Here is a 26,379-nt window from a genome sequence, read left to right as displayed (position 1 = left end):
AACCAACATTTCTTCAACAAAGTCAAAAAAATGAAAAAGATAAAAACAATGAATCGAATTTTTTCTAGATAAAATACAATTATTCACTAACAAATGAAAATTAACCTAATTGCGAATAATTTTTTTTTTGTGCTTTTAGATTGTGCTAAAAAAAATAAAGAAGTGGAAAATAAAGAATGAAGAAGAAGAAGAAAATGGGTGGGGTGTGAAGAAGAAGAGGTGTGGGGGGTAAGGATAGAAAAGAGGATTATAATTATTTTTTTCAAACCGACGCGCCTATTTTTTATTTTTGTTTTATTTTTTTGATACGTCAGTTTTAGAGGGTTAGAAAATTTACTTTTAAATAGTATTGATGTGTAATAGGTCACTATAATAATCTAGCGTATAACTTGACTTTTCAAAATAAATTTAAGAAAAAATTTATATTTTTTTCCAATTAAAATATTAAAATAAGTTTGATGTCAAGTTTAATTTAAGAGAAATTTAATGTATTTTCTCTTCATAATTTTATCAAAATGGACTAATAAAAAAAGTAACAAAAAGAAAATTGACAGAGTAACAAGGATTTAACGGATTAAATATCATTAATATTAAAATTTGAAATATAATGTCATTTATGTGCTTAACCAAAAAAGACGAAAGGACACCATGCGCGCCCCTTTAAAACTGAAGAAAAACATTAATCACAACAAATTGAGATATCATTACTAATTTTTTCTCTTATATGAAAATTCAAAGTTTGAAAATCACAGAAAAAACATAATAATGTTGAATAGAATTTTACTATGAGTTTGGTGTATAAAAATTATATGATATTATATATATATATATATATATGAAATTGTACTAAAAATTTGCTTCTGAGGGAAAAAAGATAAATATTTTCCCTCGAAAGTAACTTCTTAGTACAATTTCATATAAATATATTCCTAAATTATCTTAAATGACATGCAGATAATATTTCTCTGTCATATTTTTATATATTAGTGCCTTGGCCTTCTAAAAACTAGAGCGTATATGTCATTCACTCTACGGGAAGACTAAATAGGGACACGTGATATAATTTTATCCATCGATCCGATGTTAGATCGGTAGATAAAATTATGATACGTGTATATCCATTAATATAAAGAGTATATATGCTCTAGTTTTGGATGACAGGAAAAACCAATATCGGTAATATAATATCGGTAATATATAATGGTGAATATATAAGTAGTAATAGTAATTTGTGTATACAAGTCAATGATATTTCATTTTTGCTCTCTTTTTATAGATTTATATTAATTACAATTTTTCACGTGACATATTTATTATAAAATAATATTAATTTATGATTACTTTGAATAGTTTTTAAAGCTTATTTATATAAATTATAATTTATTTTTTATAATAATTATGGTTAAATGGGTAGTTAAACTTCACCTATAATAAATTATAAAAATTATTTAAAAATCTACGGTCTAAAAAATATAGAGATATCAAAAAATAAAACATGAGTTCTTTTAAAATTTAATCATTTTTAAAAAAATAATGATCAAATGCACAGTAAAAAATAATAAAGAGTTTTGTGAATAAATTTATATAATGATTTACATATTTATAAAATATTTATATGGGATTACTCTCCGAAGTAACTTTCAGTTATAAGTAGTAATCATATTTTTTGTATTCAAATCAATGATATTTTGTTTTTGCCTCTCTTTTTATAGTTTATATTAGTTATGTTTATTGTCATAATTTTTCTTATATAACATATTCATTATAATAATATAAATTTATGAGCAGTTTTAATAATTTATTAATATAAAAAAATAAAGATTTTTCTAATAATTATGGTTAAATGCGTTGTCAAACTTCACCTATATAAATTTTTCTATGGTCAAAAATAAAAAGATGTGGAAAATAAAAATAAAATACTCATATGAGTAATTTTAAAATGTAATCATATTTTTCCAAAAATAATGGTCAAATGTAAATGTATAGTAAAAAAATAAAAAATAAATAGAGAGATGTGGAATATAAAAGAAATAAATATTCGTCTAGTTGTGTATGAAAGTCCGCACGCTGTTTCCATAAAAAGAGGCCACTCCTTTAGTACGCTCTCTCACTTTCCTACTTTTCGCTTCCCCCAATGGATTCTCTCACTCTCATTTGTACCGTCGCTCTTGTCGCCGCCGGCGGACTTTACTGGTTCGTTTGCTTTTTTGGCTCCGCCGAGGTTAAGGGTAAACGGGCTGTCCAACTTACCGGAGGATCCATCGATAAAGAGAATGTCCAAGACAACTATAAACAGTACTGGTCTTTCTTCCGACGGCCTAAGGAAATCGAAACCGCCGATAAAGTCCCTGTTTTCGTAGATACTTTCTATAATCTGGTTACTGATATTTACGAATGGGGTTGGGGTCAGTCTTTTCACTTTTCCCCTTCTCTTCCTGGTAAATCTAACCGTGAGGCTACTCGTATTCACGAGGAAATGGCCGTCGATCTATTAGGTGTGAAGCCCGGGGCCCGCATTCTGGATGCTGGTTGTGGTGTGGGCGGGCCGATGCGGGCTATTGCTGCCCATTCTAAAGCTAATGTGGTTGGTATCACCATTAATGAGTATCAGGTTAAACGAGCCAGGATGCACAACAAAAAAGCAGGGCTTGATTCACTTTGCGAAGTTGTTTGTGGGAATTTCCTGCAAATGCCTTTTGCAGACAACAGTTTTGACGGTGTTTATTCGATTGAAGCTACATGTCATGCTCCTAAGCTTGAAGAAGTGTACCAGGAGATCTACCGGGTGTTAAAACCCGGATCCCTGTACGTTTCTTATGAATGGGTTACCACGGAATTGTACAAAGCCGAAGACCCTGAACATGTAGAGATTATCCATGGAATTGAAAGGGGTGATGCTCTGCCAGGTTTGAGAACGTACAAGGATATTGCTGAAATTGCTAAGAAAGTGGGTTTTGAAGTGGTGAAAGAGAAGGATTTAGCAAAGCCCCCATCACATCCATGGTGGACAAGGCTTAAAATGGGGAGAGTTGCCTACTGGAGAAACCACATTTTGGTCACAATTCTTGCATTTCTTGGAATAGCACCAAAAGGAACGGTTGATGTTCACGAGATGCTGTTTGTGACTGCTGATTATTTAGCTCAAGGTGGTGAAAAGGGCATTTTCTCTCCAATGCATATGATTCTCTGCAGAAAACCTGCAGCAGAGTAAAAACCCAACCCAAATTATTGCCTGTAGAGATTGACCATGGAGGTTAATTTCAATCTGTTGTTCCATTTTAGTTTTTTGTTATTTAATTGAGCGGATTGTTGTTTTGTTACTCTTTTGTAGCTTCAAGTTTAGTTTCCAATCTCTATCTCTTTTTGTTCTTGTTTCAATCTATAATTAACAAACTAGAAAGAAAAAAGATCCATCTGCAATTACAATTATTACACGCTTTCTGTTGTTGTTTGTGAGTGCATTTGATCAGACATTTTTTCTGTCGTATATTTTGGAACTTCTGCACATATTATGTGGCACTTAATAATTTGACAGGACATTGCATGTGATGTTGTTAGCTGTATGATCTACTTTTTCATTATTCCCTCTTCCTTGTGGTCCAGATATCATTTATCAAATACAATACTTGCATCACATACTACTCCATCATGACTAATTTGACTATACTCCAAGCTGTCCATAGTTTTTTAGATTACGACGGAGACGACTTCATCAATTTGGGTATACGATTTTCAAATTGCTCCACAAAAATTTTTCTTTCACTTAAAATGTTTAACAGAGAAAAATATCTTCTACTGAGTTAAGAGCCTTGTCTTATTAAATTTAAAAATTGAAATTCATACAACGCTAACCACTCTAAAAGCCTAACTAAATCTATCTACTTAGACTCGTTGGTCCATATGAGATAAAATTAAGAAGGGGACGTTAGAATTTTGTTTAAATATTTAGATTTTTAATTGTATTTTTATATAAATATAATAATCTCATAAGTTAAATAATGTCATAAATTTTTCAATACAATTTTACCAAAAAAAAAAAAGAATTCATAACAAAATGTACGTACTCTTTGATAAAATTGAACATAGTCAATGTTATTTGTGTTATAACAAAGATTGATATTATCACGGAAAAAAGTAGATAATAATAATAAAATATTTCATCAATTTTTAAAAATTGTAACATTTTATCTCATAATTTTAAATTATAAGATGAAATCACATATTCAAATGGTTACTCATATAATTAATATTAGATAGATTTCTTTTTGTATTGTGGTAGGAGTTACTTCCTCTGTTTAAATGATTTTTTTAGACTACGATGTATTCTTCTTTTAAGAAAGTTCACTAAACAACATTAATCAAAAGTAATTTGTCACTGTTGACTCATTTGATTCTTTTCAGTTTTTTCTTCATTTTAGCTAATCAATCTTCACTCATAAAAGAGAGTTTTTTTTAATCATTTCTATTTATATATTGAAATATATAAAGAGCATTTGTATGTTTCCATTTAAATTTTATTGAAGAGAATTCCACTTATAAGACCAAGTCTGATTTGGTCGGAATACTTTTTTTTTCATTTACTGTACCCGAATATCACCCTTCAGTATTTTTAAAAAGAAAAATAATAAAATAATAAGGGCACGTTACGCATGAGCCTGCTGCTATGAGTTGTTTGCAGGCATTTTTGTGCCTGTATTATTTGTATTTATGTGCTACATAAAGTTGGAATATTTGTTGAGTAATATTAATTTCACCAAGTAATAAGTTACTACTCTAATATTGGTGGCATGTGCCTCCAATTATGTATTGGGCGGGGTTAATTTAAAATTTATTAAACTATTCTCAAATCTCGATCTACTCTTGTTAATGGTAAAGCCAAGTGTCGTGTGATCGATCCATTCATATACTTTGACTAATCAAATAGTCAATAATTAATCACTGTGTCTAGGTTCATTGCTCCAATACGTAAAAATATACGTATATAATACTTAGGATATTCAATTAATCATTCTTTAACGTGATTTTTATATGTTTAATCGATTAAATATATTATTTGATATAATTTTACTCTCTATATTCTTTTTGTGGAGTTAGTGTTGGTTTTGGCACAAGTTTTAACTTAACATCGTGCTTCGTGAATTTAAAGGAAAATTCCAAAACGTGACAGCTTTCAAATTTACATCTCTCTCGTGAAATCCCATGAAAATAAACGTACAAGCAAAGTGGTCTACCTGTCAATCCAAATACTGTTACATTTGGATGGATGCGCAATGTATTATGTATAGTTAATAAATGATAGAATGAACGTTGATTTTAACCGTTTTTTGCATATACTCTGGCAGCCAATTTTGACAGAAAAAACTTGGATTAGTGGGAAGACATCATCAACGAGATATTTCTTCTTACCATCAACGTTTAAATGTTATTTTTTTGTTTTGAAATAGTTATAACAGCTATTATGTCTCGTCAGTATTACTAGCTGTTTAAAAAAGTTCATATTATCAATTAAATGAGATGTGAACGTATAATAGTTTATGTTTTGTCTGTTACTATATGGAATATTGATAATAGTAAAATAATACTCGAAAGAATTCATATTTACACACATAAAATTTTAATTTAGTATAAACAGTTGGGCGTTATAACTTATGATGACACGACAAGTCAGTAATCTCAATTCCCAAGTGGAATAATTAGGGGCATAAGAGCATTTCACGTTACATCTATTCTTTTAAAGTTGTGTCATTAAAAACAAGAATCAATATAAATAAAAAAATTATTGAATGAACAGATTCTGACAGAATGTTAACATTGTGCAGATGTATTTATTCATTCAATTGTAGCTTTAAATAGATTTATTTTTTTCGTTTTAACTTTAATTAATTTTATTTCTAATTACTAGAGATTGAATTTATGAAATTTTCTAAGAAAAAAACTAGACATAACTTACGTAATATTGTAATGCAAAAACAATATACAACATTTGATTTGAGGGTAACATTAGAAATAAGTCGTATTTTTTGCACTGTGACAGCCAAAACGAAATAGAGTAGCGGAGGTATAATAAGATGCGGACATAACTACTGCATGCTCAGCCTTTTCCAATTCTAATTATTGACAAGGCCTCGTTTGGTAACTCTTTCTGTAGAAATTAATCACTTATATAGTTATTTAATCTTAATTGTTAATTTGTATAGGAATAATTTATATCTATCTCCCATAAAAAAATTGTATTAGTTGTACAGAAATTAATACATAAACAATTTATTTCATATAAAGCTACCAAATAATCACTTAGAGATGGACATTGTATGATACATTGAAATTTAAAAAATCAAACTATATCTCATTAATTTGGTATGGTAATTATATAATACTTTTATAAATCAATATATCAAAATTACGGAATAATCTGCGGAATAGAGAAAACAGAATAGTAAAAAATACATGATATTTATGGAAAAAACTCAATTCGTAAAGATGAAATTACATCTACACCTCTATAGAATATACTCCAAGCTTTGATCACAAAATCAATAAATATTTTGATGTATCCTATGTATCCTTAAATAACAATCAAGCTATTTAAAAATCTTTTACTCAAATTTTGTAAATTTGGTATCAAATCAAAAGAATTTAAATAAATTTAAATGGAAGGAGTAAGTAGTTTTCTTTTTCTAAAATATTTTTAATTATTCATTATTGTCACTTATAGTATTTTTAAGAAAAAACTTACTCCATCGGGTATTTACACTAACCTAATATAATTTTCATTATTATGTGATTTAATGAAGTAAAATTATAATTTTTTAAATAACATATTACTTTATTTTTTCAATTTATGTGATATGTATGAAATTTGGAGAGAATTTTTGTATGATTTTCAAATATTTTAAGTTGTAATTTACAGTATTTCACATAATCTTTTCAAAACTTTTTTATGTTTTTTTCACTCTATCATTTCAACATCTTTTTAAACTTCCTAATGAAATGGTTCATAGCAATATAAATCTGATTTATTTTAAATCTTAAATTTCAATGATTTTCCTCTCATTTTTGAACGTTGTGATCCATTAAATAACATTTACATAAATATGAATAAATAGAATAATATTTATGGTTTCGTTCACTTTTAATTGTTATGATTTCTATTTTTAAAGTTAAACTACAAAAATTTTGACTAACATTTTAAGATGAATCATTTTATCATATTGCTATGAAAAATATTACAATTTATAGTACTTTTCATATAATTTTTGAATATTTATTTTTTTGTTTAAAATATCAAATTAATGTAATATAATTTAATTTTAAAAATTAATTTGATTAATTTTTAAAAAATGTAATATGACAAATAAAAATGAACAGAAAAAGTAATGGTTGATAAATATATATAATCGATCCAAATGTATAATGTTCATATCTTCTACAAATACATGAAAAGGTTGACTATCGCAAGAAGCTATTTTAGTCTAAACGTTCATTTTCACTTGACTACTATATTTATTAAGTTTAAAATCAAATCACAATTCCTATTTTATTTATTCTTAGTATTATTAACTATAATTATTTTTAACATAACAGATGTATTAGCGGTTCAAGTTAAGTAAAAGGTAGGGCTGGCAGCCGCGTTCATAATGATTAATTGGTAGCTGCACCGCCATATTAGGATTTGCATGTGAGGCGGCGTTTACAATCACATTATTAATTAGGATAACAACCCATCCCATCCCATCAATAATACTTCTTCTCATAACTAACTTTTTTCGTTCAACAATATATTGTCAACCCACTAAATATTTTATTTTACCCTTTGACATTCATATTACTAAACTAAAATGGTGTTCCAGCGCTAATTCGAATTTTGTATATGGTGAACACCAAATATAGTAAATTCGGATATCCAATTACTCATACTTTGTTCATACTCTATATACACTTGTTTAATTTAAATATTAAATTAAAATGCGCTTCAGCTTCTTTTTGCAACAAATATCATAATTTTCTTTTTTAAAAAAAAAGATTAAATATTCAATATATTTTTAGCTTCTTTTTTTTTTAAAGCAACATTTGGCAGGTTTTTTTTCAATCAATGCAAAATTAAAAGAAATCTTTATATATAATTTAGAAGTCTTTTTTTTAAAAATAAAAAATAATTTTTAAAAAAAATTAAATCGAAATAAAACAAATCAAAATTGAAATAGACTTATTTTCACGGAGTAGCATCTTCTGATTCACATTTGAATTTATATTGGCTATACACGTAATGGACTTTGTACCCGTTTGACAGATGATCATTTCCAAAGTCAAATGCATTTGGATATCTCAGAATGTGCTGTACTTGCATAACCTACTAGTATTAAACTAATTTTCAGTGTATCGACTTCGCGTTTTTGAATATTTTTATAGGTATTTCTGTTTATTCCTATCAAATCGTCACGTTATATATAAGTTGCACAACTTAATCATATTCATCACAAAAATGGAAGTGAAATTTGGAGAAGATAGATGTGCGTGGCCAAGAAGAGAATCAAAAATTTCAAGAACAAGATGCCAAAAAGTTAATAATATGATGAGCAATATTTTGGATGCAATTGCAAAAGTTAATAAAAGTAGGGATTTTTCAAGTCAAGCAAATGAAGGGGAGGTGGTGAGGGTGAAAATTGTGGTCAAAAAAGAAGATTTAAAGCAAATTGTTGAAGCGTTAGGAAATGGTAATACTATGAATGAAAATATATCAAACCAAATTTCTTCTTCTTTGGAACAACGCATGAATTTCATGAGGAAAAGGCAGTTAATTAGAAAAGCCAATCAAATTAAGATGAGAAACAATTCTTCTTGGATGCCCATGCTTCAAAGCATCCCTGAGGAATTTTAATCCTTCATCAATTTTCCTCCATTTTGGAGCAACACTAAAATTGTCTTTATAACCAATCAATTCAGATTTGAGCGCAATAACTAATATTTGTATGATGATAAATTGTTTAAATCATATTCTTTATTTAAAGCTTAGACATGTTAATATGGAATGTTTGATGTATCATTTTTTTTATTATTCATTTTTAGTCTATATTCTTTTTTGTACTTAAATCATATGACTTACTTTCTACAATTACTGACTAAAAAAGAGTTGCACATTTTTATGTAGTGCTCTTTTTTTTTTGTGTTTCTTATTTCCCTGATATTAATTTTCTTTGCCCTTAAATTTGCTACGTATGATTGTATTTATATTCTCATTAAGTAGTATGCTTAGCATGATATTCATTTTCTTTAGTTTTTAGCATGTCGAAGGACGAAGAGATTTTTAATTTGTGTTACCTTCTTCTGATTCCTTGATTGATCTTAATTACATATATGTATTTCATTCACTACTAGAAAGGTACCAATTTCCAAAGGAATAATATATTGTGAAATATTGGATAGTGAAAATATTAGATTTCCGATGGCTTCTCTTCTAAAGTTTCATCATAATTCAAATTACATGGCTATTGATGCTATTCTTTTTATAACATTGATATTAAAATTTTCTAAGCAACGTTACAAATTAATCGAAAAACTTTAGTAATTCAATTGGCTATTTAAATTTTCACTTTATCAATAAAAAATTGATTTTTGACCTTGTAATCTCCTACCTCATATTTTATTTTGTTTAGAAAAGGTGACTAGTCCTTGGTCTAATTAAAGTTTTATAATAAAGGACTTTTGGTTAATACTTTTGAGTCATTACATTATCTTCATAATTAGGCATATACTATACACTATATGGGTTGATTGTGGGCTTGAACCATTCTATTTACTTTATAAAATATGTACAAAATGTATGTACTTTATATTAACTATCTATATACTAATACACAACAAATATACGGATTGGTCAAATGATTAAAATCTAATGTAACATTCCCAAATTCATTGCGCAATAATTCACCTTTTGGTTGCATTCTTGCTTCTGTTTTAGTCTTAATTCTTTTAACGAGTCATTAAAACTTATTAAACATAGCATTTTCAAAGCAATATATATATATATATATATATATATATATATATAATTCTGAATTTAAATTTGATAGTTTTTTTTTTAAACTCATTCCGATTTTAAGATTATGAATTCAAATTTCGATGATTTTCATGTGCACACCAAGACATTCATATATATATATATATATATATATATATATATATATATATATATGAATGTCTAGGTGTGCACATCATCGAAATTTGAATTCATAATCTTAAAATCGGAATGAGTTTTGAAAAAAAAAACTATCAAATTTAAATTTAAAATTAGTCTCATCACATGCTAGTATGTGTCAAAATTACGAAATGGCAATGAAGAAAGATACAAGAAGTATCAATTATTATAGATATATATAATACTGTAGTACTAGCCAGAAAAATCCAAAGTTATCACTGTGTTAGGATTAAGGAATAAGTTTGGTGTGAGATTCATATATATATATATATATATATATATAAAATAAGGTGACAATATTATCTTCAGATAATACAATGATTTTGCTATTACTAGTAATTGTATCTTGCCATTTTGCATTGTTTTGTCCATGAGGGACTATATGCATTTGCCATTTAACATTATAAGAACGGACCCATATATTAGGTGGAGTGGAATATATATATGTTGATATTGGTTGTCTTTCTATCCATTTTTGTAAATAGAACCACTATTTCATTATGTATATACTATTTCTTGATACTGAAGCTAAACCAATTTGTGACAAACATTAAATTTAGCCAAATGAAATTATATTACAAAATGGAACTGTTTGTGAGAATGATCCACATCGACTACGAAAAGAACTTTGGCTCTTTCTAAAGCTTAAACCTCAGTAGAGTTTGTGTTGGATTCTGAACCTAATATAATCCATGTGGTATTAGACTAGATAAAGTTTGGATAATCCGTTGATACCTATGAATTAGTTTTTTTGGGTAATGAATTGGGCCCATACAACAAAAAATACTGCTTCATTAGAGGATATGAATTAGGCCCAAATCGACATATATGGGATTGCCCTTGAGTTTGTTAAAATTGTATATAATAGCAAATTAATAACTTAAAATAAATAGAGTAGATAGGGTTTGATTTAATTGTGCTCCATAGAAAACGTTAGTCAAAGTTTGCCAGGCGCCTCTCTCCCAAAAATCTCGCTCTTGCCACTCTCCCTCTGCTCGCCTCTCTCGCTTTATACACAGAAGTGTATAACTTCTGTTTCTGTTTTGTATAAAGTGAGAGAAAATTGTATATACACATGCAAAAACATATATCTTCGTGTTATACACTTAATTATACAATTTACAAATATTTTACTTCAATTCAATTGTAGACAAATGCAAATTTTATACAATTATTGCAGAGAAAAAGGCAAACGAATTATACAATTATATTGAAATACAATTTGCTCTAGCTTTATACAACAGAAGTGTATATATTGTGTTTCTGTTTTTGTATATAGCGGTAGAAAAACATATATCTTCTTGCTATACACTTATAATTATGCAATATACATACATTTTAATTCGATTCAATTGTATGCAAAATAAATTTTATAAAAATATTGCAGCGAAATAGGCAGCGAATTATACAATTGTGCATTTTACAATTGCAGTGAAATAGGATAGCGAATTATACAATTGTAGCGAAATAGGCCTGCGAATTATACAATTTAGGCCAGCGAATTATACAATTGTAATCCTTCATCAATTTTTCTCCATTTTGAGCAACACTAAAATTGTCTTTATAACCAATCGATTCAGATTTGAGCGCAATAACTAATATTTGTATGACAATAAATTGTTTAAATCATATTCTTTATTTAAAGCTTAGACATGTTAATATGGAATGCTTGATGTATCATTTTTTTTATTATTCATTTTTAGTCTATATCTTTTTTGTACCTAAATCATATGACTTACTTTCTACAATTACTGACTAAAGAAGAGTTGCACATTTTTATGTAGTGCTCTTTTTTTTTTTGTGTTTCTTATTTCCCTGATATTAATTTTATTTGCGCTTAAATTTGGTACGTATGATTGTATTTATATTCTCATTAAGTAGTATGCTTAGCATGATATTCATTTTCTTTAGTTTTTAGCATGTCGAAGGACGAAGAGATTTTTAATTTGTGTTACCTTCTTCTGATTCCTTGATTGATCTTAATTACATATATGTATTTCATTCACTACTAAAAAGGTACGAATTTTTCAAAGGAATAATATATTGTGAAATATTGGATAATGAAAATATTAGATTTCCGATGGCTTATCTTCTAAAGTTTCATCATAATTCAAATTACATGGCTATTGATGCTATTCTTTTTAAAACATTGATATTAAAATTTTCTAAGCAACGTTACAAATTAATCGAAAAATTTTAGTAATACAAGTGGCTATTCAAATTTTCACTTTATCAATAAAAAATTGATTTTTGACCTTAAAAATTGATTTTTGACCTTGTAATCTCCTGCCTCATATTTTATTTTGTTTAGAAAAAGGTGACTAGTCCTTGGTCTAATTAAAGTTTTATAAATAATGGACTTTTGGTTAATACTTTTGAGTGATTACATTATCTTCATAATTAGGCATATACTATACACTATATGGGTTGATTGTGGGCTTGAACCATTTTATTTACTTTATAAAATATGTACATAATGTATGTACTTTATATTAACTATCTATACACTGATACACAACAAATATACGGATTGGTCAAATGATTAAAATCTAATGAAACATTCCCAAATTCATTGTGCAATTCACCTTTTGGTTGCATTCTTGCTTCTGTTTTTGTCTTATTCTTTTAATGAGTCATTAAAACTTATTAAACATAGCATTTTCAAAGCAATATATATATATATATATATATATATATATTTGAATGTCTAGGTGTGCACATGAAAATCATCAAAATTTGAATTCATAATCTTAAAACCATAATGAGTTTTTTTTAAAAAAACTATCAAATTTAAATTTAAAATTCGTCTCACCACATGCTAGTATGTGTCAAAATTACGAAATGGCAATGAAGAAAGATACAAGAAGTATCAATTATTATAGATATATATAATACTGTAGTACTAGCCAGTAAAGATCCAAAGTTATCACTGTGTTAGGATTAAGGAATAAGGTTGGTGTGAGATTCATATATATATAAAAGGTGACAATAATGTCTTCAGATAATACAATGATTTTGCTATTACTAATAATTGTATCTTGACATTTTGCATTGTTTTGTCCATGAGGGACTATATGCATTTGCCATTTAACATTATAAGAACGGACCCACATATTAGGTGGAGTGGAATATATATATGTTGATATTGGTCGTCTTTCTATCCATTTTTGTAAATAGAACCAATATTTCATTATGTATATACTATTTCTTGATACTGAAGCTAAACCAATTTGTGACAAACATTAAATTTAGCCAAATGAAATTATATTACTAAATGGAACTGTTTGTGAGAATGATCCACATCGGTCTAAGAAAAGAATTTGGGCTCTTTGTAAAGCTTAAACCTCATCTTTCTCCCTTTTAAGCTAGTTTTTTAGAGTTTGAGTTGGATTCTGAATCTAATATGATCCATATGGTATTAGACTAGATAAAGTTTGAATAATCCTCGTGATACCTATGAACTAGTTTTTTTGGGTAATGAATTGGGCCCATACGACAAAAACCACTGCTTTTAGGCCCAAATCGACATATATGGGATTTTGAGTTAATGTGAAAGAAAATACAAATATTAGTGACAAGGATATATACATGTGCAAAAATATCGTTGAGTTTGAATTATGTGATAGACAAACATCAAGTCATTGAACGTATAATAACTGGCTAAAGCTGGTTTCCAGTTCCCAGCCTGGCCATTTTCTCAATCCATTTCTATTCTTTGGTTACATTTTCTCAACCAGGCTGGTTGAGGAGAACCAACATTTTGCAGATTAAAGGAATATTTATTAATTTGCATTTATTCTGGCTGATAAGACTCTAGATTGAAGCACACAAAATATATATAACAAATCACCTCTGTTTTTAATTTGTTAGTTAGAATTATTAGAGCTCTGGTTAAAAATATAAAACATACAAAGGATTCTAAGCTCAAATAATACATAACAAAGCAAGTATTTGAGCTTAATATATATTTCAAATACTTTCAGACATAAGTTATACGTCTGACAACAATGGAAAATGATAATTTAACTTATCCATCAAATAAAAGCAACCTTGCTACATTTCTTTTGAATTGAAAAAAACAAAAATATACACATGGTGTGTCCAAAACCCCTATTGCAATTTATTTATTTAACACAAAACTGGAACGTCTTAATAGCTAAGATAGAATTGATGACACGAAATCAAGAAAAAAAACAATATCATATATTATGTCACCATATCGATCTGTGTATACGTAAATATTTTATTATATTAAAGTAACGAACAACCTATTTGTTCAGCTGAAGAAGAAAACTGAAACCTACTTGTGTCACTTTTTCTGTTTCAAACCAAATAACAACACTTGGCTTCCAACAAATAATTAATGAATAGAGTATATAAATTCATTTTTCTTCTCCTTTTTAATGTCATGATGACAAGAAATAATAAACACATTATTATCTGCTTCAAACAAGACCACAAGAAACAATATACGTAGAGTATACATCAATTTGCCTAGTAAGCACTAGATTTTTATTTTATTTTTTAAACATATTTGAGAAAATCGTGAAAGAAGGTTTAATCCGTTGAAACAGTCTCCGTGTACCAAGCTGCTTTATATTTGATAAAACGTAAACTTGTTTGACTAGATGCAACATTCCTCAATCAATTTCATATATACTGACTATTTTTTTCTATTCTCAAATTTGGGGAAAGGAAAAATGATAAAACAGAAAAGATTTGAATCCACAGCAATAAATGGAACGTTTACTAATCAATCAACTCAGCCACAATCATATCATATCCCTTTGTAAAGTAATCCTATGATTATTTTTTTCTTTTTTTGAGAGAGAAGAAGAAGGTAGGTATATACATGAATTAAGCAACCTAAACACCCGGCCCAGTCACACATAAAATGCCGCTAAATCAAAATCTGTTCTCCATCCCGATTCTCCTCCGCCGGTGAAAAGACAGCGCTAAACATGGTGAAAATGACAGCACTGAAGCAATCAAACAAGCCAAAGCATTTTTCCTTCATTTTCTCAGAGAAACACTGATCAACCTCCACCACCGCCGTGGGCTGAAGATATGCCCATGCCGCCTGCTGTAATAGCGGGTCCTTCATCGGAATCTCTCGCCAGCTGTCTTTACGGCCATATGTGGGAGAACAAATCGACGGTGGTGACTCAGGCAACAGATCCTTCAAGCTGGTGTAGGTTAGGGAATCCATACTCACCATTTCTACGTCACAAAACTGGAATTGGAGAATGCCTCTTTCTATAGGATCATACATGTACTTAATTAAACTACCTTCCATAGTACCAACAGATTATGTTTTCCATATAAAACACAATTCTAATTAGGAAAAATATTTACATCTCTTTTAAATTAGAGATGAGTGTGTATCCATTGTTTTTTTTTAAAAAAAATTTATAGTTTGGTGTGTAGAGAGAATTTTTCTATGGGTAGGAAGAGTTGCTTTATATAAAATTTAAATGAAAGTCCAAACTAGAATATTCTAAATTATTAGTAACAGTTTTTCTTTATTCACGCACTTGGCCTCATCAAAACATTCTCTTCATAAGTTATTATTAAGATAAAATAATCTTAAGAATATTTTTATATATTCTATTTTACCAATCAAACTATTTATAAGATAAACTCGTTGTATTTAAATTTTCATATAAAATAGTTTTTTTAATTTTAACTTGTAGTTTTATTATTTCTATGGAATTTCATTGTTAAACGTCAAGATCATTTAAAATCAAAAAATTAGAGTAACAATTAATCAATTTTTTGCTTAAGAAAATTTTATACTTACATGAAAATAGATTAAATAAAATGATATAGCGTCAAATTTATTTTAAAATTACAAGAACCGAGTATAGAACGAGTAAAGGGATTGAAGTAGCATATTGTTTTAGGTGAGGTGGGGCCACGTTCAATGTGAAAGGGTAAATTCATTAAAAGAGGACAGGTGGCGAGTGAAGACCAATGGAGTAAATGAAATAATTATGACACATCAGCTTTTGCTGGTTGACAAATTTAGACCACTTTTTACTTTAAGTAAATGAAATATTTTTTTAAGTAAATGACTTAATCTATTTTTGTTGCTATTAAAGTTACAAATGTGAATAACCAATTAAGAAAATAGATAAATGAGTTGAGCAGGGTCCTGTCATTAATTTAATTATTCAAGTTACTTGATCATTTTAAAAAGGAAGTTCAAATCATAAAAATATAATTCAAAATTGTCTTTTTTATTATTACATATGAATTGTTCTTAATTAGTGTTTTAAATGAAAGAAAACATTAGTAATATTATTATTTATATATAAAAAAATCATTCTAATTAGTAAAAGGTTGGGCACTTGTTTTCACTACTGGCCCATGGATGTTATTACAACAAAAAATTATATATTAATATAATATTTGAGTTGTTTAATCTAATTTACGATAAAAAGTTGATAGTATTTTTTTTAAAAAGAAAAAATAAATAAATTTATATTCTTATATATATATATATATATATATATATATGTCTAATATTATCTCAAGAGATTATAATCTTTGAATTCAATTATAATTTTTTCGGGCCTCAACTTTTTGGAGGCCTAAAGCAAAACCTTTTACAATGACTTATCTTTGAGCTACCTCAAATAATAAAGTTTAACTTTTCTTAAAAAAAATACAAAACTAATAAAGTTTAACACTGACAAGCTGAAAGTCAATGTACAGAATCACCTAAACTACTAAAATTCTTTAGACTTCTTCCATCTTAACCTATCAAAAATAATTTTCTCAATTATTTGTCATTTTATGGGTTCAATACAAAATAAATTATTTTGATATCATTTTATCATTAATGGTTGTTCTTAGAGGGCACAAACGCTTCAATAGAAAAAATAATAATGAAGAGAGATGATATATTAAAATATTGATACAGGTAAAATATTGAAATTTCTATTACCATTTTCACAAAGAGCATGTAAAAGAGAAATACATTAGATAATTTAAGACAAAAAAAAATATTTAACTATTTATGATTTGTTATTTAGTTTATTGATAAATTCTAATTTTACTTTGTTGCCTTTATTGGTGTGTATTCCTAAATTTATCATAATTATTAAATCTAATTTTAATTTAAAGTACATATTTACCGATAATATAATTTTATAATAAGTCAAATATAATATTTCCATATAAAGAAATCAAAATTCACATTTAAATAATTTAAATTTAAATGGGCTAAATTGATATATTACGGTTTCTAAATAAAATTTACTATAATGGTTTAAGGAACAAAAGTACAATTATACTTTTTGAGTACATAATATCCCAATGTTGAAAAAAATACCTTTTGAGTATATAACGTACCAATTTTTGAGAACATGATTGCTACAATAGAAAACTAGTCCTACAAAGTGAGGTTTCACAATTATAGCGTATACATATTTTATTTTTTGTGAGGTTTCACAATTATAAAGCGTATATTTTATTTCTATCTCAATTAGGTGTATAACAGAAAAAATCAACTATTTGAGTAATGTTTTACTCTTATGCGATTCTATTTCAATTCTCATAGATACCATTGATTCCAATATTTTGATTTTATGTATTTCCTTTTAACCAAAAATTGAATCATAAATTCCTAACTTATGGTTTTGAATTCGAACCTTCCATAAAATTTCATTATGAGTGACAAATAAATTTTCGATACAAATAAAATTGATCAAACTTTAAAATAAGTACCAAGCACTTTGTTTTATCAATCATTAAACATATGAGTACGTATACTCTTTCTCAATGAGTTAGAATCTATCAAGAAGTATGAATCTCAGCTCCTCATTTAGTCAAGCCATCAAAATCAAACAAGAAAAACATATTTGAACAATTTTAAACTAAAAAATATTTTGTAATTTATTCACTATCATCATCACTCACAAATGGTCTTTCTATTTGTATCAAGAACCAAAAAGTTAAGTTTGTTTTTTGAATTTGTTGTTACTGTGGTACCTCTATTTTATTTTTTTAATTATTATTTTGAGCCACTGATGGAACCATCAAAGCCTAGTCCATATATATAAATGGGTCAAGTTTAGAAATGGCAGATCTTTATATTTTTTCTCAGGTAAGAAAAGTTTTACAAGAATAACTTCTTTGAGGGGCAATCTCGATTTTCTTGTTCCACTAAATATTATTTTGGTTTCCAAATCTGGGGATGAAGATCTGAAAGTATGAGCTCATTCTGATTATAAGCTCGAGTCAAGTGCTATAGATTGTATAGTTCATTCTTCCTGATTAAATTTACATTCTTCCTCGCATGATATTTATAACCCTAGGTGACGTTTTGTCAATTAAAGAAACACAAATTCCAAATCAAGTTCAACAGTCGTAGAACAAGCCATACGTACAAGTGTATATGGGGGGTGCACAAGTAAGCCCCTGATGTTGCTCCGGAGCTGTGTTGGTCCTCGGAGCTTCTTAAGATGATAGCACAACGAAAGATGTAAATGTACAATGAGTATACACAGCAAGATTGGAGTATCCATAGCCTGTATTATAGGTTTCCTCAGCTCCATGTTAGGGCATACATATATCCAATCCAGGTCAAGGATTCACACTACTTGGTCTTCTCTAGAAAAGATGGCATAGACTGGACCAATCAGTCAGAAAAAATAAAAAAGTGAGTAAGCCAGCCTTCTCAACAAAGAGGGGCTTATGACAATCTCAGACTAAAAGAAATACCAAGTAGACTGCAATAAGGGTTCATCACTTTAAGGTGGTTAAGTATATTTGGATACAATAATGGGTAGAGATAGTACCTTTTTTCAGTCAAGATAAACTTTGATGTCGATACCATTATCAATGAGGGACTGAACAACTGCTCTAATTTTCCCTTCGAACTTGTCCCTATCTCTAGGTGTATAAGAAGCAGTGTATACATCAGCCTCTCTTGCCCTGTCGGACAAAATCTGTCCGACAGACAAGCATGCAGGAATATCACTTCGTGATTTGAGCACTGCCTTGATATCTTTGGAGTTTGTACCAGCTACGGCAACCTGTTTGCATGTAACTCTATGGGTGATTGAGGCTGAAACAAAGCGCTTTGATATGAAAACATCAAGTGTGAACGGTTCCATGTATGCTACAGTCCGTTGCTTGAAAGAAACATGCTTGTTTGGGTTCTTAGATTTTTTCCCCTTCTGGTAAGTGTATGGACGGCTATTGTCATCATCAACGAAATCTTCCACCCCGAAAAAGCTTCTAGGTGCCAAACTAGGCTGCCAAGCAAAGCAAAAAGTTATTCAAGGTGCACTATTTCAAGCCGCACCACATGTCTGCTTCGTCTATTATACAAAGTGAAGGGGAAAAGGTAACAGCAGCACACAAAAGATGCATAAGGTCAGCACTTTTTAATAGAGCTAGTTTCTCTAAATCCCAAATTCATCGACTCATCTTGCCTATACATCAATTTCCAACAACCTTGTATAATATCACACACAGTTAGCACTCTAATTTCTTCTTTATTGTCCTCTTTTTGTCAACTAAGCAATCACATATATACATTACAAGTACCTTTCTATATAAGCATCCTCACAACCGAGGAAAAACCAACCGACTCCTCAACTAGGAAAATCAACAATAAAGAGTTTATTTCAACAAAATGGTGGTTGCTTCAAAATGCTTTATGTCCAGGGTATGATTATTCCAGTAGATTATAATATGCATTGCAACATATTCATTACAATTTAGAAATGGCCAACATTCTCAAGAACCTACCTTTGCAGCTTCACCTTTTCACAGTTACTTGATTCTATCATCACAGAATACCTTCCCAGATACTTGACACTATATAGAACAGCTTTTCAGTTAGATATGTGTTAATGAAGATCTAAATACTGCTCGATCATATCGCTGACGTGAGATCTTCACAACAACTGTTTCACATTTACATGGTTCAACAATTTCCAAACACATCTGTACATGACTCTGATATTAGAGATCTAAAACTATTCAAATTCATTTAATCTCTAATTATATGCAACTTGCAAAACTAGATAATTAAACTTGGGATGGAAGGAGAGACAATGTCAGTAAACGTTTATCTGTTAAGAGTCTAGACTCTCTAGAGAACAATTAACTCTTGACTAATTCGGTCATTTATCTCAATATGAAAATTGACACTCTGATAAGATAGAGTTCATTCAACAAGCTTAGTATGAAAACAAGAAGATTATACTAATTCCTGTGTAATTTGTGGCATTCCTACCATAATATTCAGCATTTGTTTTACGTAAAGACCGTCTTTGTTCAAACAATAAATAAACACACCAGTGGATAAAACAAACAAAAAACCTCAGAAGTAACAACTGGTTTAGCTTAGATTTAAATAGCCATGTCCTATTGGAAAACCAGTCAAGTCAACAAGACAGAAGCAAGAATGTTCGTTCGCTCTCTTTCCTGCCAAAGCTATATATGCACATATGAAAATAGAAAGGCTGCATGAAGTAGTAGCATCAACGCAAAATCATTTTACCTTTGAAGTATGAAAGCCACTAATTTGCGCACATAGAAAAGACCTCATCTTCTGACCTCCTCGAGCGCACAACATTTCAGAAACTAGTTTCAGCATACCCTGACCTTTATCAATTAGACAGAGTATTAGTTCTAGTACAATACCATAAAATAGATAAGTTGGGTCCAGAATGCAACAGACAAATTGAACATACTCCCTCCACCATACCAATACACTCTAGCATGCAACAAATTCCATTAAGAGAGTTTTTCCATCCACAAATTTCAAGATAAAACCAAAATCGACTAAAAATGCAAATTTAAGTTGGATTGTGAATCAAGCAAAGTTGGGTTGTGATTGATAAGTATTTGAACTTAAAATTTCAATATCATAATTTTCTAACAAACAAACTCGATTTTTTTAATCAGTAATTAGAGAAAATTTCAATGTTATTCGGGTCTTAGAGGCAATCCAATACTCATTGTCTGCCCAGCTAAAGCCCTACCAATAGTTATCCATCCATATAATACAACAGAACACGTCTAAGTGAGCTTCCAAGAATTAGAACGCATTTTTATCAAGAAAACTCATGGCCCATTATTTTATTAGTGGTTTTCATCACATCTAAATAGAAAAATTCTACTTTTTAAATTAAAAAAAAAAAAGAGAGTTGGTATTCACTGAGGCATTTCTTCAAACAACTGGCAGATGTTCATCAATCAAGTCTTTCGTTAACTCTAATGACTAACATATATACATCAAAATGATAACGAATTGAAGATAACACCTGCGGAAGTTTCGATAGAGTAGAGATAAACATTTATCACCTTTCACCTCAAAATCGCCGGTTTCTCTTACTCCTCTTTCTTCATTGAACATCACATTCTCTATATAGAGAGAGAGATTGAAGAATGGGCTGAAAGACCCATTTGAAGTGGGCCAGTTGTCCAATCAAACTGAATCTTATGCCAAGTTTAGTTTTGGGAAACAGCTGAGAAAATAGATAAATGATTTGAGTACAATTCATGCCATTAATTTAATTATTTATTTTGATTTTAAGAAACGACCTCTTAATAAAATTATATTATAATAAGAGATCATAAATATATACATAAAAATAATATTAATTTAAAATTGTTTTTTTTACTCTTAGTTACTATTCTGAAATGACACATTGTTATTATTTATAAAAAAATTAAAATTAATTAAATTATTAAGAGGTTAGTCATTTATATTCAATGTTAATATAGTGAACCTACTAAATTAATCAAACAAAAATTATAACTTAAGTATGTTGCTTTTGAGACACAAGTTTTACTTAATTGTTATTCATAATAAGGTATACATTCAAAAATTGACCACAAAAAATACCTTATAAATGTTAGCATTTGATGAACAACATAAATAAATTATTTTGAAGCTGAGTTCATTTTTTCTTAAAGAAATTATGAAAGTAAGTTCCCCTAACACTTTAGGGAACACACCGTGTAATGTTATCAACTAATTTCAAACATGTGTGGAATCTTTATATGATATAATCAGGAGACCAAGGATATTTATTTAATGTTCCTCCCCTGATCACTGACACGTGTCCTAGCACTTAATATCCACCGTCTATTCTCCTCAACGATCCCCTCCGTTCTTCTTCACATAACTATACTGCAGATAGTTGACTTTGCTCTGTTATCTTCACAGGTAAAGAACTCATCCCTTAATCCTATAGCTTTTTTTGGGCAAATACTGATACTCTATAAATACTTAACTTTAAGTTGAGTTTCGCAGGAATTCAAATTTAGGCCAATGATGTGTCATTTGAAAACCCATAATTTGATACGCTGTATAGGAACAAAGAGGTGATCAAATGGAGGCAGAAAAATATTCGAGTTTATCTAGAGGAGCGAACTTCACCAAGCTTTCATTTGTTCCTCTTACATTTCTTATATTCTATGGTGTTTCTGGTGGTCCTTTTGGAGTTGAAGATACTGTCCGTGCAGCCGGTCCATTTTTAGCACTTGTTGGCTATTTAATTTTTCCTATTGTATGGAGCATTCCAGAGTCTCTAATAACTGCAGAATTATCCACTATGTTCCCCGAAAACGGAGGATATGTTGTTTGGGTTTCAAAGTCTTTTGGTCCGTATTGGGGATTTCAATTAGGATGGGTGAAATGGATGAGTGGTGTAGTTGATAACGCATTGTACCCTGTTTTATTTTTAGACTACATTAAATCTTCTGTCCCAGCATTGGCAAATGGTCTACCAAGAACAATCGTCATTGTTGCTTTGGTTATTGCACTTACATATTTGAACTATAGAGGTTTAACTATTGTTGCTTGGGTTGCTACAGTATTAGCGATATTTACTCTCCTTCCTTTTCTAATAATGGGAGTTATCGCGCTTCCTAAGTTGGAACCTTCAAGATGGTTTGTTATGGATTTAGAAAATGTACAATGGGGATTGTATCTAAATACACTTTTTTGGAATTTGAATTATTGGGATTCAGTGAGTACTATGGCAGGGGAAGTGGAGGATCCTGGCAAAACAATTCCTAAGGCTTTATTCTACGCACTTCCTTTAGTTGTCTCTGTTTACTTTTTCCCTCTTTTATTTGGCACGGGAGCTGTTCCGTTGCATCGTGATCTTTGGAGTGATGGTTATTTCTCGGATATTGCTAAGATCATTGGAGGAGTATGGTTAAGATGGTGGGTTCAAGGGGCTTCGGCTGTGTCAAATATGGGAATGTTTTTAGCTGAGATGAGTGGTGACTCATATCAGCTTTTGGGAATGGCAGAACGGGGGATGCTTCCTGAATTTTTTGCAAAGAGATCGCATTATGGAACCCCTTTTATCAGTATTTTGTTTTCTGCATCAGGTGTTGTGCTGCTGTCTTGCCTTAGTTTTCAAGAAATTGTGGCTGCTGAGAACTTCATGAACTGTTTCGGAATGATTTTGGAATTTCTATGTTTTGTCAAGTTAAGGATAAAATATCCAGCAGCATCAAGACCTTATAGGATTCCACTAGGAACAATTGGTTCAATTTTAATTTGTCTGCCGCCAACATTATTTCTTCTTGTTGTTATAGCCCTGTGTTCATTTAAGGTCATGATTGTCAGTTTCTTAGCTATTCTTGTTGGCCTTATTATGCAGCCTTGTCTAATCTATTGTGACAAGAAGAAATGGTTAAGTTTCTCTGTTAGCTCTGATCTTGTAGAACTACAGACCAATTATCATCAGGTTGTTGAGGCTTAAAGTGATGAATGGAACTACAGTAGTATTTTTCTTGATATTAGAAGCATTGAATTTGTTGTATTTTTTCACTTTTGCTGAATTTGGGACAATTAAGAATGTTCAACTTGAACCCATGGCAGAGTGAACAATTTAGTCTACTTTGGTTTGTATTCAAGTGTGTGAATCAGTAAACATCTGACTTGCATATCAGAAATGGGAGATGGATGTATACACCAAGATGCATAACGGTTAGTCCTAAACTACGGAATGCTCACTCCATTGGTGCCATTCTTGTTGATAGATAACATATCATATAAATTTTTAAAAATAATATCCAACTGTATGCATAGTTAGTTTGATGACTAAGTGATGAGATATCAGTATCTATAAAAAGCCTATAGAGCTAAGAACAAAGTTCACCTTATCTGTCTTCACTCTAAGAGACCTCTTAAATATCGGACATTTCCAAGAGTCTTTCCTCTTCAACATCGTATATCTTGTTCCTGTTTTACACTACCCAAGAAAGAATTAGTGCGTTTAAATAAACCATTAACCATTCACTCCAACCTTCTACATTTGTTTCCAAATACTCTTTTGAGGTAAGTACTGACATCGATTCATCGAGAGAGATAGGTTATTCAGAAAGTCTTTTCCATCTAAGTGGCAAAAGGAACAATGAGTGGGTTAAATGGAAACAGCCCAAGAAACTCTCCAAGGAAAACATTTAGCCCAAAAAATTCTCCAAGAAAAACAAACACAACTCTAAAACAACTCCTTTTAGATTCAAGGAACATGACAAATTTTCTTGATTCTGAGACAGAGGAAATGCTTTCTCTAATATCTTACTGTTCTTTCACTGATCCACAAGAATCCCCTTCACTACAAGATTTAAAGAGGCTAAAACTCATCCAACTCCTTTCCATCATCAAGACTCTCATTAGACCACTTGATGATCAAGTACTGTCACCCCTTTTCATAATGTTGTCATCTAATCTTTTTAGGCCTCTCCCTCCACCAATTCATTCTGCCGTCTCAGTATTACTGGATGACGATGATCTTATCAGCAATCCAACACCCTCCTGGCCACATTTGCAAATAGTTTACGACATTTTCCTCAGGATTGTCAGTAGAACAAGTGTTGAATCGCTTCGTATCTACATAGACCATGCTTTCCTCCTTAGTCTCCTCACGTTGTTCCAATCTGAAGATCAAAGAGAACGCGACAACTTAAAGAATGTGTTCCACAGAATCTATTCAAAGTTAACATTCTACAGACCATTCATGAGAAAGACTATGCATGATGTATTCTTGCACTATGTTTTCGAGACTGATCAAAGGCACCCTGGAATCGGAGAGCTTCTTGAAATATGGGGCACAATTATAAATGGATTTAGTGTTCCTTTGAAAGAAGAACACAAGTTTTTCTTGAATAGAGTTCTTGTCCCTTTGCATAAACCAAAAGGGATGCAAGTTTATCATAGGCAGTTGACTTATTGTGTATCTCAGTTTGTGCAAAAAGAGCCTGAGCTTGGTGAGGTTGTTATAAGAGGCATATTGAAGTACTGGCCAATTACCAATTGCCAGAAGGAAGTTCTGTTTATCGGTGAATTGGAAGAACTTGTGGAGACTGTTGATCCACAATTGTACAAGGAACTTGCCCTGCCTTTGTGCACCAAAATTACCAAGTGTTTAAACAGTTGGAACTCGCAGGTAAATTACTGTTCTTTGGACTTGGCGTACTGTTCAAGGTTAACCATTAGAAAAATTGTTCATCTTCAATTTTCAAATGTTTATTAATAATATTTGCAAATGGGTGATTTCTATGATGATTTTAAGTAGTACGAATTGATATAACATCCATATGAGAGAAGCCATTTTACTCCCATTTGATGAAAGACATTTTCCTGTCATCCCAAACCTACACTTGTTGGATTTCAATTATGTAAGAGATGATGTTGGAGTAAACTAATGGTTCTGATCTTAGGTTGCTGAACGCGCATTGTATGTGTGGAACAATGAGCAATTCTGGAAGATGTTATCACAAGCAATGGAAGAAGTCTTTCCAGTTCTAGTGGAAGGGATGGAGAAGAACTTGCAAGGACATTGGAGCAAAAGTGTTAAGGAATTGACGGAGAATGTGAAGGGAATGCTGGAAGCTCTAGCACCATTTCTCTATTCCAAGTGCCTTCTACAGCTTGAAATCCAAGAAGCCAGTGAACGCATAGAAGAGATGAGAAGGAAAGAAATTTGGGAAAAAATTGAAAATGCAGCAATGTGATAAGAGAACATACTGTAAATGCACTTCATAATCAACAGATACAAAAGAGGCCTTGATAGTGAGTGTTCCCCACAGCATCATGTCCTCTCACTTACCACGATTGAATATCCCAGGAAATATCTTCAATCTCGTGTCAGTTGACTGTCTATGGCTAAAGACATTTTCCCATATGGAGACAGCGA

The 26,379-nt window shown here is 30.1% G+C and overlaps 4 protein-coding genes across 7 annotated transcripts; 3 read left to right on the top strand and 1 right to left on the bottom strand.

Annotated features, from left to right (window-relative positions):
* The first annotated feature begins 1,907 nt into the window (after positions 1-1,907).
* On the top strand, positions 1,908-3,429 carry LOC101247376 (24-methylenesterol C-methyltransferase 2). Its single transcript, XM_004231016.5, has one exon. The coding sequence runs from the start codon at positions 2,135-2,137 to the stop codon at positions 3,209-3,211; it is 1,077 nt and encodes a 358-aa protein (XP_004231064.1). The 5' UTR covers positions 1,908-2,134; the 3' UTR covers positions 3,212-3,429.
* Positions 3,430-18,404: 14,975 nt separating this feature from the next.
* LOC101247077 (uncharacterized) lies at positions 18,405-22,191 on the bottom strand. 4 transcript variants are annotated; one of them, XM_069290721.1, is made up of 5 exons: positions 22,065-22,191; positions 21,521-21,684; positions 20,715-20,818; positions 19,000-19,458; positions 18,405-18,830 (listed from the first exon to the last, which is right to left on the bottom strand). In XM_069290721.1, the coding sequence occupies exons 2-4, from the start codon at positions 21,570-21,572 to the stop codon at positions 19,006-19,008; spliced, it is 609 nt and encodes a 202-aa protein (XP_069146822.1). In that variant the 5' UTR covers positions 21,573-21,684; positions 22,065-22,191; the 3' UTR covers positions 18,405-18,830; positions 19,000-19,005. The 4 variants fall into 4 exon arrangements, with proteins under 4 accessions (XP_069146822.1, XP_004231063.1, XP_010315395.1 ...); XM_004231015.5 differs by lacking the exon at positions 22,065-22,191 and having other exon boundaries at positions 21,521-21,711; XM_010317093.4 differs by lacking the exon at positions 22,065-22,191 and having other exon boundaries at positions 21,481-21,616.
* Positions 22,192-22,295: 104 nt separating this feature from the next.
* On the top strand, positions 22,296-23,975 carry LOC101246771 (probable polyamine transporter At1g31830). The gene has a single exon (XM_019211942.3). It carries the CDS (start codon positions 22,555-22,557, stop codon positions 23,938-23,940), a length of 1,386 nt encoding a protein of 461 aa, XP_019067487.1. The 5' UTR covers positions 22,296-22,554; the 3' UTR covers positions 23,941-23,975.
* A 736-nt stretch (positions 23,976-24,711) lies between these two features.
* LOC101256045 (serine/threonine protein phosphatase 2A 57 kDa regulatory subunit B' beta isoform-like) lies at positions 24,712-26,333 on the top strand. Its single transcript, XM_010317091.3, has 2 exons — positions 24,712-25,629; positions 25,904-26,333. Exons 1-2 carry the CDS (start codon positions 24,712-24,714, stop codon positions 26,195-26,197), a joined length of 1,212 nt encoding a protein of 403 aa, XP_010315393.3. The 3' UTR covers positions 26,198-26,333.
* Positions 26,334-26,379: the final 46 nt, after the last annotated feature.

This window comes from Solanum lycopersicum, chromosome 1 (assembly GCF_036512215.1).
Source record: "Solanum lycopersicum chromosome 1, SLM_r2.1".
NCBI classification, from domain to species: domain Eukaryota; kingdom Viridiplantae; phylum Streptophyta; class Magnoliopsida; order Solanales; family Solanaceae; genus Solanum; species Solanum lycopersicum.
The sequence above is the reverse complement of the archived record's forward strand: the minus strand, read 5'-3'. Positions and strand labels throughout refer to the sequence as shown.

What these genes read in the sequence shown, in the direction of transcription:
- LOC101247376 (XM_004231016.5), top strand. Translation starts at nt 2,135, where the DNA reads ATGGATTCTCTCACTCTCATTTGTACCGTCGCTCTTGTCGCCGCCGGC.
- LOC101247077 (XM_069290721.1), bottom strand. Translation starts at nt 21,572, where the DNA reads ATGTTCAATGAAGAAAGAGGAGTAAGAGAAACCGGCGATTTTGAGGTG. An exon ending in CGGCGATTTTGAGGTGAAAG is followed by an intron (nt 20,819 to 21,520) that starts GTGATAAATGTT and finishes TAATTGATAAAG; the next exon opens with GTCAGGGTATGCTGAAACTA. An exon ending in GTGGCTTTCATACTTCAAAG is followed by an intron (nt 19,459 to 20,714) that starts GTAAAATGATTT and finishes TTTGCTTGGCAG; the next exon opens with CCTAGTTTGGCACCTAGAAG.
- LOC101246771 (XM_019211942.3), top strand. Translation starts at nt 22,555, where the DNA reads ATGGAGGCAGAAAAATATTCGAGTTTATCTAGAGGAGCGAACTTCACC.
- LOC101256045 (XM_010317091.3), top strand. Translation starts at nt 24,712, where the DNA reads ATGACAAATTTTCTTGATTCTGAGACAGAGGAAATGCTTTCTCTAATA. An exon ending in TAAACAGTTGGAACTCGCAG is followed by an intron (nt 25,630 to 25,903) that starts GTAAATTACTGT and finishes TTCTGATCTTAG; the next exon opens with GTTGCTGAACGCGCATTGTA.